Source organism: Giraffa tippelskirchi, chromosome 7, assembly GCF_054371585.1.
Source record: "Giraffa tippelskirchi isolate mGirTip1 chromosome 7, T2T-mGirTip1v1.2.pri, whole genome shotgun sequence".
NCBI lineage: Eukaryota > Metazoa > Chordata > Mammalia > Artiodactyla > Giraffidae > Giraffa > Giraffa tippelskirchi.
The window spans coordinates 120,604,243-120,623,323 of NC_137281.1; the positions used below are offsets into that span (position 1 = coordinate 120,604,243).

General features: G+C 40.7%; 2 protein-coding genes and 1 non-coding gene across 13 annotated transcripts in view; 1 reads left to right on the forward strand and 2 right to left on the reverse strand.

The window, feature by feature from the left end:
- Positions 1–19,081, reverse strand: part of LOC145513092 (uncharacterized) — a 295,101-nt gene that overhangs the window by 62,169 nt on the left and 213,851 nt on the right. The window contains exon 8 of one of the 2 annotated variants that reach the window (XR_014059105.1): positions 11,792–11,912. The exons of the other annotated variant lie outside the window; for it this stretch is intronic. The gene's annotated coding sequence lies outside the window, so the exon portion shown is untranslated. The remainder of the gene's footprint in view (positions 1–11,791; positions 11,913–19,081) is intronic. 2 annotated transcript variants of the gene reach the window in all.
- Positions 1–19,081, forward strand: part of LOC145513089 (aromatase) — a 63,241-nt gene that overhangs the window by 40,079 nt on the left and 4,081 nt on the right. For 8 of the 10 annotated variants that reach the window (XM_081508279.1, XM_081508280.1, XM_081508278.1 and 5 more), the window contains 6 exons: positions 6,298–6,452; positions 9,191–9,367; positions 11,824–11,938; positions 15,124–15,238; positions 15,892–16,054; positions 18,667–18,908. In XM_081508279.1, coding sequence (XP_081364405.1) covers positions 6,298–6,452; positions 9,191–9,367; positions 11,824–11,938; positions 15,124–15,238; positions 15,892–16,054; positions 18,667–18,908 — 967 coding nt within the window. The remainder of the gene's footprint in view (positions 1–6,297; positions 6,453–9,190; positions 9,368–11,823; positions 11,939–15,123; positions 15,239–15,891; positions 16,055–18,666; positions 18,909–19,081) is intronic. The other 2 variants (XM_081508287.1, XM_081508282.1) reach the window with 2 other exon arrangements.
- Positions 3,955–4,028, reverse strand: TRNAC-ACA (transfer RNA cysteine (anticodon ACA)). Its single transcript has one exon. It is a non-coding gene; the product is annotated as a tRNA-Cys (tRNA).

The following is a 19,081-nucleotide window of genomic DNA, read 5'->3' on the forward strand; positions in this document are numbered from 1 at the left end:
CCACAAGTGGTTTGTTATGGCAATACGTGAGATTGAAATAAACACCCAAAAATGAGAAACCAAAGATGAACCCCAGACAAATGGCAGTTACAAAATCAGGCAAATAATAATTATGATAATGGAATATACACATATACATGCACACCCATAAGCAAAATCAAAACAGTCCAACATAAATAAAGTACAGTAGATTGATATGGTGAACAAAGGAAATAATTATATCTACCAGTTAAGAACAAAACTAACTAAAGCACAAGCTGGAAAACAAAACTAAAGCAAGGTGCCGAGACAAATGCCCAAGGCTGGGGCAATGGGATGACCCAGAGGGATGCGATGGGGAGGGAGGTGGGAGGGGAGTTCAGGATGGGCAACACATGTAAACCCATGGCTGATTCATGTCAATGTATGGCAAAAACCACTACAATATTGTAAAGTAATTAGCCCCCAACTAAAATAAATAAATTTATTTAAAAAATAAAAAAAATAAAGCAAGGTGCCAAGTGGGGAATAAAACAATGGAAACAAAACTAACAAATATGTTGAAAGGAAAGAAAGAAAAGAAAGAAAGAATAGATATGGAAAGTTAAATAGAGGTAGATGAAGAAGATTTATATACATTAAAGATTAACTGCAAGGGGAAAAGAACAGTAGGAAAAGCAAATAAAGGAATAAATGTAGAAAAAATAATAGGTTTAAAAAATTAAAAATAAAAAAAGAGAGGGAAAAAAGGAAGAAGGAAAAATGAAAAGAAAGGGGTGGACTCCACAGAACTGCAAAAACCCAATGGAGAGGCAGAGGTTTATAACAACACTAAAAAATGTGACTGAGAAAAAAAAAAAGCTCAAATCTTAATTAGATTTCATAGCGCCAATAAAATCAACAACTATAACAGAGGGGGGTGGGAAGGGAAAAAAAAAAGAAAATTAAAAAAAAATCCAAAGAATCTACAGAACAAGTCAAAACATAAGACTAATAAATGTTTTTCTTGAGTCACTGCTGTCAGAGTCCTTTCCCTCGCTGGTAGTCACAGTCCACCTCACCTCCCTAGGATGCCCTCCAAAACTGTGCTGGTCTCTGAACCTGCTGTGGGGCAGGTCAGATTCTAATATGGTCCTATTGCTGTGTGTTCTTTCCTCCAATGTCCACAGCTATCAGCACTAGTGCGTTTTCTTTTGCGGGAGATCTCAATGTCCTTTTATATATTCCATAGACACAGAGTCTGCCTAGTTGATTGTGTGGATTTAACCTGCAGCTTGTACACCTGGTGGGAAGGTTTTGGGTCTTCTTCCTTAGCCACACTGCTCCTGGGTTTCAACTGTGGTTCTACTTCCACCTCTGCATGTGGGTCATCCACTGGGGTTTGCTCCTGAGGCTGCCCTGGAGGACTTGGGTCTGTCCCAGTGAGGGCCAGATGTGGACGTGGTGTAGCTGCTTGGGTTACAGGGGTTCTGGCAGCACCAGGTACTCAGGGGAGTTGGCAGCTAGGGCAGCAGGAAATATAGTGCTCTAGAAGGGTATGGCAACCAGTATTGGCCAATACATTCCAGTAGTCTTACGTGTAGAACCCCCCTGAAAGAGAAGTCTGGCAGGCCACAGTCCACAGCGTCACAAAGAGTTGGACACGACTGAAGCAACCCTGCATGCTTAGAAGCAAGACTTTTTTTGCCTGTGGCAGCTTTGCCCCAATGAGGGTTGAGAGTGAAGGTGGAGCAGCTGCTTGGCTTGCGGGGACCCTGGTGGCACCAACTGTGCAGGGACACAGACTGCCTCCACCGCAAGAGTTATGGCCCTATCAGAGTCTTGTTTTGAGCCTCTTGTGGCTGGCGATTGGAAAGCCTCTTTGGCCAGTCTTTCTCCGTAGCCCCGCCCATTCAGGCACTTAGAGGCTCCCTTGCCTGGGTTCCTCCTCTGTTGTTCCACATGTCAGGCACATAGACGTGGCTGGCGTCCTACTCTGTAGATCGGCGTGTCAGGCACTTAAAGGGGGCACCCTGGGTGGGGTCCTACTCTGTAGTTCAGTGCGTCAGGTGTTTGATGGGCCAGCCTCTCTATGGTTCAGCTGTGGCTGCGAGTTTTGCATGGTTCTATATATTAATTTACACTGGTCAGGTACTCTCGTCTGCTCTCAGCTGATGTTCTGCATGCATTTCTATGTCTGAAGGTGTATTCCTGACGTATCTGTGAAGAGATATGTACTCCATGTGCACCTACTCCTCTGCCATCTTGTTCTCCTAAAATTTTTTATTGAAGTATAGTTGATTTACAATGTTTTGTTAGTATCAGGTATACAGCACAATGATTCAGTTATATATATATATATGTATATATATATATATAACTGAATATGTTATATATATACATAACTGTATAGTTATATAGTTTTATATATATAGTTATATATATAGTTATATATATATAACTGTATATGTATATATATACATATACACACACACATATATACTTTTTCAGATTCTGTTTTCTTATTTGTTGTTCTTTAGTCACTAAGTTGTGTGATCTGTGAGTCTCTTTCTCTTTTGTAAATAAGTTCATTTTTATCCTTTTTTTTTTTCTTTAGATTCCACATATGAGTGATACCATATTTTTCTTTGTCTGGTTTACTTACTATGATAATCTCTAGGTCCTTCCAGTTCAGTTCAGTCGCTCAGTTGTGTCTGACTCTTTGTGACCCCACGGACTGCAACATGCCAGGCTTCCTTGCCCATCACCAACTCCCTGAGCTTGCTCAAACTCATGTCCATCAAGCTGGTGATGGCATCCAACCATCTTATCCTCTGTCGTCCCCTTCTTCTCCTGCCTCCAATCTTTCCCAGCATCAGGGTCTTTTCCAATGAGTCAGTTCTTCGCATCAGGTAGCCACAGTGTTGGAGCTTCTATTGGACTATTGCAGTACAGGTCCTTCCATGTTGCTGCAAATGGCATTATTTCATTCTTTTTTATGGCTGAGTAATATTCCATTGTGTATACGTAAAGCATCTTCTTTATCCATCCATCTGACAGTGGACATTTAGGTTGCTTCCACGTCTCGGCTACTATAAATAGTGCTGCTGTGAAAGCTTAGGTGCGTGTATCTTTCTGAATTATGTTTTTCTCTGGACATATGCATAGGAATGGGATCATTTGATCATAATGAAGCTCTATTTTTACTTTTTAAAGGAACCTCCATACTGTTTTCCATAGTGGCTGCACCAGTTTATTTAATACATTCCCACCAACAGTGTAGAAAGTTTCCTTTTTCTCCATATACTTTCCAGCATTTGTTATTTATAGACTTTTTCATGATAGCCATTCTGACTGGAATGAGGTGATACCTCACTGTAGTTCTGATTTGCATTTCTCTAATAATTAGCAATGTTGAACACCTCTTCATGTGCTTGTTGACCATCTGTATGTCTTCTTTGAAGAAATGTTTATTTACCTCTTCTGCCCATTTTTTAATTGGGTTCTTTGATTTTTTAAAATATTGAATTGTATAAGCTGTTTGTGTATTTTAGAAATCAATCCCTTGTTGATCTCACTGCTTGCAAATATTCTCTCTCATTGGTAGTTTGTCTTTTTGTTTTGTTTATGGTTTCCTCTGCTGTGCAAAAGTTTTTAAATTCAGTAAGGCCCTGTTTATATTTGTTTTTATTTCCATTGCTCTAGGAGACACATCCAAAAAGATATTACTGTGACTTATGGCAATCACATAAACATAGGAAGGTCACCTTCCTATGTTTCCCTCTAGGAGTTTTATATCAATAGTGTCTGGTCATACATTTAAGTGTTTAATCCATTTTTAGTTTATTTTTTATATAGTACAGAAAGAAAGTTAAGTTGCTCAGTGGTGTCCGACTCTTTGTGACCCCATAGATTGTAGCCTACCAGGTTTCTCCATCCATGGGATTTTCCAGGCAAGAGTACTGCAGTGGGTTGTCATTTCCTTCTCCAGGGGATCTTCCTGACCCAGGGATCGAACCTGGGTCTCCTGCATTGTAGGCAGACGCTTTTACCATCTGAGCCATCAGGGAAGTCGCTTATGTAGTATAGAGAATGTTTTAATTCATTCCTCTACATGTAGCTCTCCAATTGTCCCAGCACCACTTTATTGAAGAGACTGCCTTTTTTCCATTGTATATTCTTGCCTCCTTTGTCATAAGTTAATTGACCATAGGTGTGTGGGTTTATTTCTGGGCTTTGTCTCCTGTTCCATTGATCCATATGACTTTTGTCCCAGTATCACACTATTTTTGACTACTGTAGCTTTGTAGTATACTCTGAAGTCAGGAAGCCTGCTTCCTCCAGCTCCATTTTTCTTTCTCTAGATTGCTTTAATTATTTTGTGTTTCCAAATTAAAAATTTTTTAGTTCTAGTTCTGTGAAAAATGTCATTGGTAATTTGATAGGGATTACATTGAATCTGTAGATTGCCTTGGGTAGTATAATAATTTTAACAATATTCAATCTTCCAATCCAAGTACATGGGTATACCTTTCCATCTGTGTTGTCTTCAATTTAGTTCATCAGTGTCTTTAGTTTTCAGAGTACAGGTCTTCTGCCTCCTTAAGTAAGTTAATTCCTAGGTATCATATTTTCATTGATGTAATTGTAAATGGTAGTGTTTCCTTAATTTCTCTTTCTGATCTTTCATGTTTGTGTATTTTTGCAATATCCGCAAATCAATCAGTGTGATATACCACATTAACACATTGAAGAGTAAAAACCATGCAATCATCTCAATAGATGCAGAAAAAGGTTTTGATAAAAATTAACAGCCATTTAGAATTAAAGCTCATCGGAAAGTGGGCACAGAGGGAATCTATGTCAACATAATAAAAGCCATGTATGAAAAACCCACAGCAAACATTGTACTCAATGGTGAAAAGCTGAAAGCTTTTTCTCTAAGAAAGATCAAGGAAAAGACAAGGATGCCCACACTTGCCACTTTTATTTGCTATAGTTTTGGAAGCCCTAGCCATAACAATCAGAGAAGAAAAAGAAATAAAAGAATTCAAATTGGAAAAGAAGTAAAACTGTCACTTTTGGAGATCACATGATATTCCATAGAAAACCCTATCCTTTCAATTATTAAATTATTTAAATGATTGATTTATACTTCCAATGCCATAGCCTAACTTGTAAGCAGCCTTAATAAAAGAGCTTCTCACCAAAGTGAGCCTCTCTGCAGAAGAATTCTGTACCGTTGTCCTATGAAGACAATATTCTCCTCACATGTGGAGGCCCCATGATGCGTTCAGCTAGAATTTTAAAAAATTGTATAATACTCAATGCCTTATCATGCCCTAATTCTACTGGGACTGGAGGTAGGAAGCAAGTCCTGGAGGAGGTCTGTGGGGAGGGGGCTGCCTCCTCCTTACCTACTTGTTCTGAAGGCTGAGACTAGGCTGCCTCCTCCTTACCTACTTGTTCTGAAGGCTGAGACTAGGCTGTAAGAACTGGTCCAGGAGCGAGGGTATAGGGAAGAGTAGTGGAAGAAGAACTGGGAAGTTGAAGGAAGCCTAGGCTATTGGCAAAGTCCCAGGGATGCCACATCAAGGGCTATCTAATGGCTCAACACATCCTACATCTTGGGAGAACTCTGTGACTCTCTAGACCCTGGTGATTCATGATGGATGCAGAACCCCCAAAAAACTGCTTTCACCACCACAGAGAGCCTTCCAGGCCCACCCAAGTCAGTCAAGCTCAAGGCAGAGGTACCCAGGATATCCTTCAGTCCCAGAATGATACCCCTGGAGGGGCCAGGCCTGATTAGAAACTCTGGGGAATAGGTGGTATGAGGCAGAACTTCTGCTTCCAGACTAAAGAGATGAGACTTCAATTATTCCAGCATCTCCCAATTCTGAGATTCACTTCTGTGGAGGGTGGCAGGGAGGGGAGAGAAGGGCACCATCTGGAGTGGGGCTGCTTCAGGGCTGGAGGCTCCTGGAAGCATGGTGGTGTGGAGGGTGCAGTTTCTTACAGCCTTGCAGCTTTGACCACATTAGTGGGTAATATTTTAGAGACTTGGTGTTAGAGAAGAAGGGCAAATAACAAATAACTCTGTGTGTGTTGTTTGTTGATCTTTAGTGATGCCCACACAGAGAGCTAGTAGGTAGAAATGTTTTAACTGGAGGAGGAGGTTCTTGTGCTAACACAAGTACTTATTTAATCTGAACACTAGAAATTATGCATTTTTGTCTAGATCAAATGCATTTGCTACAAGAGCCAACAGGTAGTCAAACTCATCACTGTGAGTTCTTGACCCTTAAAAATCAACATCAAGTTTTGCTTTTGCTGCAGGTCCTCAAGTATGTTCCATGTAATGAAGCACAGTCACTACATATCCCGATTTGGCAGTAAACTTGGGTTGCAATTCATCGGCATGCATGAGAAAGGCATCATATTTAACAATAATCCAGCACTTTGGAAAGCTGTTCGACCTTTCTTTATAAAAGGTATTCCAGTGCCCGGTATATTCTGCTGCTTTGTCTATGAATATGTCTGTTTTGAAATCATTTTTAACTTCTGCTGCTTCACAGCTTTAAAATGGTTACAGCTAACATTCATTACACATGTATTATATAGTAGGCACTATTTTAAACACTTAATTCTTAATTCCACAGCAACCCCATGTGGTAAATAATAATATCACCTACATTTTGCAAATGAGAAAACTGAGGCATAAAGAGGTTAACTACCTTGCCCAATTTCCACCATTAGTAAATGGTAGTACAGAAGACAATCCCAGAGACTACATATTTAACCACTTTGATCTGGTTCTTCCTGTTTCTACATCCATCTCATGGATTTAAAAAAGAATTGGCTCTCTATACACTTAATGTCACTTCAGTTAAGAATTTAGTGTGTCAGCCATATTTAGCATAGCCAACATGTTTGCTGAACAACTGGTTGACATCCCACATGTTTTAACAGAAAACAATTTGCAAATAACTTAGAGAGTTTTAAAACTGTGAAGGGCTGTATATGTCATTTCTTCCAGGCTCTGAGTTTTTTACTTAACTAAATACATTTCTAGAGAGCTTGTGACTTTTCCCCAAGACAACATAGCCAGATATGGAATAGCAAAAACTAGATTCCAAACATTCTTATATAGTGATTTCCCTCTTTACCATCTGCCACTGGAATTGAAGTCTTTCTTATAGTTTTATGGGTCAAAAGTCTGATGTGGGTCTCACAGGGCAATAATCAAGATACTGCTGCTGCTGCTGCTGCTGCTGCTAAGTCGCTTCAGCTGTGTCCAACTCTGTGCGACCCCATAGACGGCAGCCCACCAGGCTCCTCTGTCCCTGGGATTCTCCAGGCAAGAATACTGGAGTGGATTGCCATTTCCTTCTCCAATCAAGATACTGGGAAAACTCTATTCCTTTCTGGAGGATCTTGGGAGAAAATGTTTCTTTGCCTTTTCCAGCTTCTAGAGGCTGTCCACATTCTTTGGCCCATGGCCCTATCAGTGATATTACATTCTGTTTATACATTTGAAATGTGGCTTCAAAGTCTTGAACTTAGAGGCAAATCAGACATCAGCCTGGGACTGATATTCAAGGCCAATCCTTCCATGCAAAGGATTGATTCATGAAGGAATTAGTTGTCCCACTTGTGGATGTGACAGTCACCCAGAAAGCAGCATCCCCACCTTCCATATCTCCAGCTCCTTCCTTAAGTCAGAAAGTATGCTGCCAACCCAAGCTTCCTTTTTATACATGGGTGGAAATGCTTAGAGTCTAGAACCACTTTCAGGTCTCTTTCTTATTTGTAACTGTGTCTTCAGGGGCTCTGCAGCATTTGCTTTGTTTGAGCACTCTGAATTTGACAGCAAATCTGAATAACAAAAGACATAAAAAAGCAATTACTCCTAAAGAAAACTCAAAGAAACTTAGAACAAGGGGAGAAATAATTTTAAGCGTTAAACTCTCAAGTTAGACCATCTACCATCATGACCCACTAGCTGCTAAGACAGTCAGGAGCAGAGCAAAGGGAGAGAACAGAGCTAGTTAACTACCAGGTTTCATTCTTTCCTCTATTTGACAAGTACATTTGGAGAGCCACCATGTACTATGGGCTTGAAGTACAAAGCTAATAGTTATCATTGCCCTGAAAGAGTGCCCACTTCTATGAGAAAGACTGTTCAAACAAGGATTTGTTTTGTCGTTATGACATTGATTGAGTACAATAAATGTTTGTAGTTTGAAGAGAAACTAAGATTAAGAGAAGGTTATATTTGGTAAGGGCTTCCCAATTGACTCAGTGGTAAAGAATCCACCTGCCAAGCAGGAGATGCAGGTTCAACCCCTCGATCAGGAAGATCCCCTGGAGAAGGAAATGGCAACCCAAACTCCAGTATTCTTGCCTGGGACAGAGGAGCCTGATTGGCAACAGTCCATGGTGTTGCAAAGAGTCGGACATGACCTAGCGACTGAACAACAACAAAAACATTTGGTAATTTAGAAAATTAGCATTTTACATGTATAACCTATAATTAAACAGTAAGCACCTTAGAAGAGCAGACTCATTTGAAAAGATCCTGATGCTGGGTAAGATTGAGGGCAGGAGGAGAAGGGGATGACAGAGGATGAGATGGTTGGATGGCATCACCGACTCAATGGACATGAGTTTGGGTGGGCTCCGGGAGTTGGTGTTGGACAGGGAGGCCTGGCGTGCTGCAGCTCATGGGGTTGCAAAGAGTTGGACACGACTAAGCAACTGAACTAAACTGAACTGAAGCACCTTAAATCAACACAGTAAGATCCAATTTGAATAGTTCTGTATCAATATTCTGCCACCCAATGAAACATAAAATATCCCACTACCAAATCCAAATCTTCTTTAGAAGCGTATATAATAAACATGGAAAGTCACAGATTTGTGATTTATAACCACAAGTATTACATATTTCATTTGCAACCTCACAAATTATTTGTTATCATATGAAGAAAAGTATAATTTTGAATAGTCTGTTTAAATTTTTTTTTTCATTTTTAACCATAAATGTGATGACCTGCTGTAGAAAATTAAAAGAATACAGAAAAAGTATAAAGCAGAAAATGAAAATTTCCACCCACTTATTGAATAAAAATCTGTGGTCAGTTAAGCTCTGAACATAAAGAGCCAAAAATGCCTGATTGCTTGTGTGCCCTGGAGTTGGAGGAGCTCACTCTGATGTTGTCCCCTCCAGCTCTGTCTGGCCCTGGCCTGGTGCGCATGGTGACCATCTGTGCTGACTCCATCACCAAGCATCTGGACAGGTTGGAGGAGGTCCGCAATGACTTGGGCTATGTGGACGTGTTGACCCTCATGCGGCGCATCATGCTGGACACCTCTAACATGCTCTTCCTGGGGATCCCCTTGGATGGTACTGGAATTTTCATTCAGCCCTTTACTAAACAGGGCATGAGAAGGAAAATGAACTCATGGAAAGATATACTCTTTTGTTCACTGTTCTTCTTTAAATCTTTCTAAATATTCCTAAAGTGTTTTCCTGGTATGTCTGCATTCTTCATTTATAAGCTCTTAAATATACATAGCAAGAGGCATCTTCTATTTCTTTTGTATCTCTCCTCATTGCTCTAGGAAATAGGATAATTCTACCCACAGCTGAAACTTAATAGATGTGATCATTTCATTTGGTCATAAATATATCCTACCACCAAACCTATGTATTCAACCATTACCAACCATTCTTTTACACATGATATATGCATACACACACACACATACAAACCCATAGCCACATTCAATCTATTTAACTTTCAATGTATATATACAAACACATGCACATAAATACACGCATATACCTCTCCCTCAAAGCCACTAAGTATGAAAACTTCGAGCTGATGCTGCTGAAAATGATGATGATAACTACCATAAATTTAGTGTCTACAATGTGCCAAGTAGTATAAAAATTGCTTCACATAAAGCTTGTGATTTAACATTTATAACAATCCTGGCAAGATTTCTCATTCAAGAAGATACTTTCCTCATTATATTATAGAAATATTAAACACATCCATTTAACTCTACCACCAACAAAAATCCAAACATTAATCATGTGGATTCATTCCATTCTGCTGTTGCCAGCTTAAAGAAATTTCTCCTGATTTGATTTCTAACAGTGTTCACTGATTCGTACATCCATTCAACTAATATTTATTGATTGCCTATTTTATGGCAGGTTTAGGTCCTGGGGTTACAGCAATGAACTCGATAAAGTCGTTGCCTTCAAAGGGTTTACATCCCAGTGGACGTATGGACAGTAAACAAGTTACCATCTAGTAATATTTTAGGCAGTAACAAGTGCCTTGAAAAAAAAAAGTAGGGCAAAGGGCCTAGAAAGTGAAGGGGGGCAGCTGGAGAGAAGCCAAAACTATTGTGGAGAGAAGGGGTGATCAGGAAGGCCTCTGAACCTCTGATGTGGAATGGACATCTGGACAAAGCCCCAGATGAAGTGTAGCCCTGAACCCCCTGCAGAACTGAGGGAACAACATCACAGGCATAAGAACAAGGCATGATTTTCACACTTGCCCACACCAACTAAGCTATCACACCTGCTCCCTGATCGACCACGTTTGGACAAGAAAACAAGTGATAAGCCCTCCCTTCCTTTTCTTCACTCTCCTTGCCTCCTCTCGCCACTCTTTAATTATTTCTTTCAAGAGGACATTACAGTCTGATTGACATCAGGATGGGCATCTCATTCACTCTGAGGACCTTAGTCACAGCCTCTTGTCTGAACTCCAGACTCCAGACTCTTGTCTGAACTTCAGATAGGCACTCTAAAAGTCCTCTTTACCTGTTCCACACACACTCCTAAGGACTGACAGGTACCTATTTTAGAAGTCCTTTCTCCTTGATTCCCAAACAGCCTTGAATCTAAGGAGGGGTAGAGAAAAGTGTATTGTACAGCTCTCTGTTAACTTATGGGTGCAGACTGTGTGGCTGAGAACCTACATAATGCAAACAGAGTTATATGTATTTCCACCTGCTCACTGGGTCCTTGTTAAACTCTCAACGGGCCTGAGGGACATGGTGCACCAAAGAGGAAAGGACATGGCCCTGAGGTCAGACAAGGCTGGGCTGCAGCCTAGGGGCTGCCAGCCACACTGGCCATATGGTGTTGGGCGAATTTCTTCATTTCTATGAACTGCAGCTTCTGAATCTGCACAATGAAGACACTCTCACTCCCTTCGCAAGACTGTAAGGATGAAATCAAGTTTCTTTGTAAAACACCTTACCATGCGCCTGGTGTTTAGCAGTTGAAAATGCATGTGTCTTCCCTTCCCTTGTGTATAATTTGAGAAAAGCAGTGTTTTTCTTTTCTCTAGTATTCAATGTAATTCAAGAAAATCAATTAAGAACTGACTGTTCAGGAGACTTAGAATAAGGCATTGAAGACTACAAGATGAATTCTACACTCTGAACTGAAATATAAACAGAAGAATGGTAAGGCTTTTTGCCTTTGGTGCCAGATTGAGGCCATAATAGCATTAATTACTTTTTATTTCCCATGGTCAGGGAAACAGAAGGTGTTGGAGGCTCAGCCAAGGAGAAGCATGTGAGATTCTTAGCTGGGTCTCTACCATAAACATGAAAACTGCCAAATCTCTGGTTAACTTAGCCATTTAGGCCCTAAGTAGAATGAATTAGTGTTGATTTGTTTAGTGACATTCATGTGGCTGTAACACCCACTGAAGACAGAACTTTGTCCTGCTTAGAGTCCAAGAAGCTAGGAGAGTCTACAGGGGATCTTCTTTCATTAGCATACCCTTCTTGGACTCACATTTTTGCTCATCTGCTCTGATGTTTTTCCAGAAAGTGCCATCGTGGTTAAAATCCAGGGGTATTTTGATGCATGGCAAGCTCTCCTTCTCAAACCAGACATCTTCTTTAAGATTTCTTGGCTGTGCAGAAAGTATGAAAAGTCTGTGTAAGTAACACATTTTGGAATAATTATTGATGAGACTGATTTGTGTGTGTCTCAGCTATTTCTGGCCTCTTTGGCAAGCTTTCTCGTCCCCGGAACCACAGGGAGCTGTTGATAAAGATGCTGGTGAAGCACTTCTTACAGCACCTTGGGCATATGTGGCCAGACCACAGGGGAAAGGCGGCCTTTGGCCCAGGGATGCTTTTCATCTAGGAAGCTAAGAACCCCATATCTAGAACTAGGACACTTCAGTGTGTTTTGAGTTGAAGACAAAAGGGTTGGCTGAACCTATCGTTATTATTTGTCAAAATTCTCTTTGCATGTCTAGAAAAATGGAAACATGAAATCATTTATTGTGTTGCATCAAAACAATTTAACTGAATTCAACTTGTAAGAATTGACAGTAGTCACAAAAGAATTTTTTTATGATGAGCTTTTATAAGGTGTGTGTTTTTTTGTTTGTTTAATTATATATCTTATGTCTTGGGGGATCCTAAAATTGTCATTAAATGGCTTTGCCTTGGTCTCAGACTAGTCTAGCAGAAGACTGGACAAATGCCCAGTGGCCTACTGGATAATCATTGGCTTTTCAGGGTGCACGTGTTGTTGTTGTTTAGTCACTAAGTCATGTCCAACTCTTTTGCAACCCCATGGATTATAGCCCACCAGGATCCTCTGTCCCTGGGATTTCCCAGACAAGAATACTGGAGTGAATTGCCATTTCCTACTCCAGGGGATCTTCCTGACCCAGGGATCAAACCTGTGTCTCCTGCTTGGCAGGCAGATTCTTTACCATTGAGCCACCAGGGAAGCTCCATTGTGTAAGTTGCCAGCCACTAAACATGCCACCTCTAACCACCAATGAAAAACCCAGGGGATTCGGAGGTAGACAGACCTGATTTGTATCCTATCTCTACCACTTAGTAACCAAATGGTCTTGGGAAGTTCTTTAAAATAAAATATAACCTACCTCCCAGGGTTGGATATAGGTTAATGAGATCCTCTATGTAGGGCAATCAGCTCAGAGCATGACACATAGGAGACAATAAACATGTTAGCTCTTTTCATACCTCTGTTCATATCTTACTCAGATGTCCAGACTGTCTTAAATTTTCCAACTCTTAAAGTTCCCAAACTTGGTTGAAGAGCTGACTTCATCCACTTGCACATTTTGAAATTCAATAATATTAGTCTCCAAGGAGGAAGTCAGATTCATGTTGCCCTTACATGTTCTCAAGTGGTCAATGAGTATCAGGTGGATGATTAGGACACGTAGTCCTTTAAACACTTCTCTTTGTCTCAACCGGAGCTTAGTGTGACTTGAATCAATAAGGTCAATCATTCATCTCTTCACTCTGGTCAGATTTTGTGGTGGTCTAAAGAGTCATACTTTGCCAACAAAAGTCCATCTAGTCAAAGCTATGGTTCTTCCAGTGGTCATGTATGGATGTGAGAGCTGGACTATAAAGAAAGCTGAGCGCCAAAGAATTGATGCTTTTGAACTGTGGTGTTGGAGAAGACTCTTGAGAGTCCCTTGGACTGCAAAGAGATCCAACCAGTCTATACTAAAGGAGATCAGTCTTGGGTGTTCATTGGAAGGACTGATGTTGAAGCTGAAACTCCAATACTTTGGCCACCTGATGCGAAGAGCTGACTCATTGGAAAAGACCCTGATGCTGGGAAAGATTGAGGGCAGGAGGAGAAGGGGACGAAAGAGGATGAGATGCTTGGATGGCATCACCGACTTGACGGACATGGGTTTGGGTGGACTCCGGGAGTTGGTGATGGACAGGGAGGCCTGGCGTGCTGTGGTTCATGGGGTCGCAAAGAGTCAGATACGACTGAGCAACTGAACTGAAAGAGTCATACTGGTCTGCAGCTACATTTGGTCATTATTTTGTCTTCACTATTGTCAGCAGGCCCACAGAAACTTATCACGTGAGACTGTATAACAGTTCCTCTTTGTTTTCTTTAAAATTAGCTCAGCAACATTCTCTCGATATATAAAATTTGCTAATGCATAGTGAACTAGGTAACATCTCCTATGACCTAGAGCAGTAAAGACCTAGAGAAATTTTTTAGTCTTCTTCTCCATATGCCCTTGCAATACGCCAATATTTGTTTTTTGGTAAGATATCAATAACATATAAAATTATGTTTCAGTTATACAACATGATGATTCAATATTTATATATTCGGCAAAATTATCATCATAATAAGTCTAGTATCTGTCACCACACAGTTACAAAATTTTTCTTGTGATGAGAATTTTAAGATCCCTCTTAGCAACTCACAAATATACAACACAGTAATATGAACACATACTGTTCATGACATCTCAGTGACTTATTATAACCCCAAGTTTGTATCTTTTGATAATCACCACCACCAGTTTGCCCTCACCCTCAACTTCATGCCTTGGTAAACAGCAATCTGTTCCATGTGTCTATGAACTCCCACTTTTAAAAAGATTTCACGTGAGGCTTCCCTGGTGGCTCAGTCATAAAGAATCTGCCTGCCAATGCAGGAGTACAGGTTCGATTCTGGTCCAGAATGATCCCACACGAGCTAGAGCAACTAAGCCTGCGGGCCACAACCATCGAGCCTATGCTCTAGAGCCTAGGAGCCAAAACTACTGAGTCCAAGGTGCTGCAACTACTGAAGCCTGCATGCCCCAGAGGCTGTGCTCTGCCACAAGAGAAGCCATCACAATGAGAAACTCATACTGCAACTAGAAAGTAGCCCCCACTCACTGCAAATTGAGAAAAGCCCAGGCAACAATGAAGACCTAGCACAGCCAAAATGAATAAATAGAATTAAAATAAAAAGATTCCACATATAAGTGAGAAAGATTCCACATACAAGTGAGAAAGCCAGTATGTATTTTCTCTATCATGCCAATACTGAAAAAATATATTGGATTTAGCCTTTTGGTAATGGTTCTCAACATTTAACTATAGGTTATAGCCTTGATTTTGCTACCAGTAGCTAGATATGTAGCTAACTCTGGTTCCTTAATATGAATTGTAATGTATACATAATTTAAGGATTTTGCAAATAATTAGGTATAAATTTGGTTATTCATGAGCACTAATAGCTTCATTTTATTTAAACAAATGGCAACTAAATCCATTTTTTTGGTGTCTTAACTAAGTACAGGTAGATTATATTTTCACTTTTATTTCCAGCAAGGACTTGAAAGATGCCATGGAAATTCTCATAGAAGAAAAAAGACACAGGATTTCAACAGCAGAGAAGCTGGAAGACTGCATAGATTTTGCCACTGAGTTGATTTTTGCTGAGGTACAGACCTACACTAACTATAATTCCCACACAACATATGTGTATGACTATATGCAAGCGTGCTCAGTCTTTCAGTCATGTCCGACTCTTTGCAACCCTATGGACTGTAGCTCACCAGGTTCCTCTGTTCATGGGATTCTCCAGGCAAGAATACTGGAGTGGGTTGCCATTTGCTCCTCAAGAGGATCTTCCTGACCCAGAGATTGAACCCAGGTGTCCTGCATTACAGACAGGTTCCTTACCGCTGAGCCACCTGGGAAGCACGTATGATTGTGTATAGGTGTCTAAAAATTCCCACTTGTTAATTGTTGCATGTTTCTGCTTTTAAATGTTTGCTTTAGTGTTTATATAACTAAATAGCCCAGTATTAGGCAATCTGATTGGATTGACCCTTAAGATTTAAACATCTCTGTGTCTGTACAATACAAAACATGAAAACCAGGGAGTGCAAAGACATTAAACACACACATAAATGTCTAAATTGTTCAGCTTTGAGCAGAAGATTATTAATAAAAATATCCATTGTCAATTCCAGAGACCTGTAATTCCTACGATTTCATTTTGTTGAGGTGATTGATCCTTGAGTGCCACCTCCCTTCCTGTTCTGAACCTCACTCACTTTCCCAATATTTCTCTCCCTTCCCATTCTTCAGAAACGTGGTGAACTTACAAAAGAGAATGTAAACCAGTGCATATTGGAAATGCTGATCGCAGCACCAGACACCATGTCTGTTTCTGTGTTCTTCATGCTGTTTCTCATTGCAAAGCATCCCCAGGTTGAAGAGGCAATAATGAGAGAAATCCAGACTGTTGTTGGTAAGAATTTATCAAACAAACAATAGCGCTCAGAAAACAATTTCTTGATATTAGCTTCTATGTCCTAAAATTTTTATGTCAAAATCTTTGTTATAATCTGCTCAGAGAACAATAAGGCAAGTCATTGGATCGTATTTTCATTATGCCAGACAGGATAAAATGATAGTTCTACCTGTGTTTTCCTAATTTTAAAATAGCACATGCTGCTGCTGCTGCTAAGTCACTCCAGTCGTGTCCGACTCTATGCGACCCCATAGACAGCAGCCCACCAGGCTCCCCCGTCCCTGGGATTCTCCAGGCAAGAACACTGGGGTGGGTTGCCATTTCCTTCTCCAACGCATGAAAAGTGAAAAGTGAAAGCAAATCATTGAAAAACTCCAAATAATGGAGAGATGTATGAAGCGAAAATAAAGTCACCTGGACCCAACCACTCTTCTCCTCAGACTCATCCCAATTCCCAGAGGGAATCACTGTTATTATTTTGTGTATTCTTCAAGGTCTTTTTAAAGGGCCACATAAGCACATACATGTGGTTTTATATGTCTGTGTTTAAAACACATGAGATCATCCACAAGGATTTGCTACCTTATCAGTACCAGTCTTTTGAAGGTCCACTTAGGGAAATGGCTATCATTTAAGGCAGTGTTTCTGGGTTTCAAGCAGTCCTTTCTTCCAGTTGGGAGCAGAGGGAGGAAGAGAGGGTAATAGCAAAGGCAGGGGAGCAATCAGTTTCCCTCCCCTGCAGTCCTGAACTGTCAGGCCCTCCCTCCCCCTACCCTCTCCTCCTCTGCAGGGGAGCCCCCAGGTCCCTGCTCAGCTCTTCCCAACTCCATCTCCTCCTGCTCTGCCTCTGCTTCACATCATTCTGGCATTGCTTCTGATATCCCAACTCTCCCCTAGAAATACTGCCACATTCAAAAGTCAGAATTGCTTTCTGGGAGAAAATGAAATGCTTTATCTGGAATGTGCTTCACATAAGTAATCTCTTTAGGAGTACATTTCAGACACATGTGAAGAGATATCTGTAATGATAGACTTTGTTGACTTTAAAGAATCTCTGTGAAACAACCTATTTTGTTGATGAAAGGCAATACATTTTTAAAAAATGTTATCTTATTTACCTTTAAAACAATTGAATGCTGCTTGAAATAGTTGACAATAAGGTGAAATTTCATACAAGTATTAAATATGTGAAAGAAGGTTTCTGCAGATGTGTTGCTGTAGGAGGAAAGCTGCCCTGGGAAGGTAGATAGCGAGGAATCACAATAATCTCCAGGCTTCAGTTCTGGAATGTTTTCTCAAGCACCCATTTCAGGTTATGGGTTCTGTGCCAGGTGCAGGGGCACCGTGGTGAACAAGGCAGCGTCATCTTTGCAGTCCTGGGGCTCTCAGTCTCATGAGAAAAAGAGAACTCAATAAGCAGGCTCACTGGAGTGAGAAGGAAAGCCATAGAATGACAGACTGCAGGCAACAGGGGGCAAATTGCTCTTGAGATCATAAGCCTTTAATATAATTTCCTTGAGAGGTGAAAAGGGATTGTGCTCCATGATGTCTCCATGACAAAACAGTCCTCTTGAAACATAAAACTGGGACAAACACTAGTGCATGTACACGTGCTCCCTCTAGACCCACACACCTGGTCATTACTTCCTAGGAAATGACTTGGATTACCTTCCCCATCATCTGCCCTCTACCTCTCCACCCCAGATAAACACACCCATTAGACTCTTAAATGTACAAAGAGCAGTACATGAAGGGCTGGGTCAGTAGAGTTCTCTGACCAAGTAAGACCTCTCCTGGATAGCATAGTTATACAGGAGACAGACCTGCCTTGGGACTCTGGGTTGATTTTCATTCTACAGAAGTGATACCCCATTTGAGAATGCTTTAAAGTTTTGCCAATTCTGAGAGTGATCTGAGCCTATCTGACCAGTGTTGGGCCATGCTGAGACCATAGAGGTGTCCATCAATCCCCAGCTCACCTAGGGCTTACCTCAGGACCCCCTTTTGTGTGGTGGGGATAGGGAGTTCACACCAGGTTGTCCTGGATGAGATGCGGAGGAGGAAGGATCAAAGATATTTTCTGACAGATGACTGCACAGGATACCAGAAGAGAACATTTCCTTGAACATGATTAAACTCACCATCTCACTTTGACTAAAGAAGAAATTAACATCTTCTAGAATTTAGAGTAGGGAACCAAACTCAAGAACCACAGAGGTGGCAGATAAATGTTTGAAGTAGACTGGGTAGGTCTACCTGATGTTGCAGAGAGGAGTTTCTCTATAGGGCTCCTCAGACAGTCAGCCTCAGCCAACTGCGGCCATGTGGGGATGTGGATCCAATGTTTTTGTTTTTTTAATTTTCTAGAAATTTAGACTTAACTATGAAACCCCTAGGTGTTAAGATAATACAATTCAAATCAAAATTTTCATAAGACATTCTACGGAACAAGCACAGCATATTTTACTCCAGTTACTGATTTGCATTAGAATTACAGATATACATTTTTTCAACTAAGAGCAAACTGTTCTGTGGAAAATGTATGATTTTAAACACTGACCGTATATTGAAACTAACATGAACTGTGTCTTTTTTATCTTATTCTACAGGTGAAAGAGACATAAGGATTGATGATATGCAAAAGCTAAAAGTGGTGGAAAACTTTATTAATGAGAGCATGCGATACCAGCCTGTCGTGGACCTGGTCATGCGCAAAGCCTTAGAGGATGATGTCATCGATGGCTACCCGGTGAAAAAGGGGACTAACATTATCCTGAATCTTGGAAGAATGCATAGACTTGAGTTTTTCCCAAAGCCTAATGAATTTACTCTTGAAAACTTTGCCAACAATGTAAGAGTCCTTCCTTAAAACTGAGTGTGCCACCCTTGAAAGCATCAACTGTTAAATCCCCTCAGTTTCTGTGTTTGTACATTTCATTCTATTTACGCATCCCCTCCAGCCTCACCAGGTATATACATTTCCCCTGACCAGAACATGCCCACCAGTTCTGTCCTCAAGCCAAG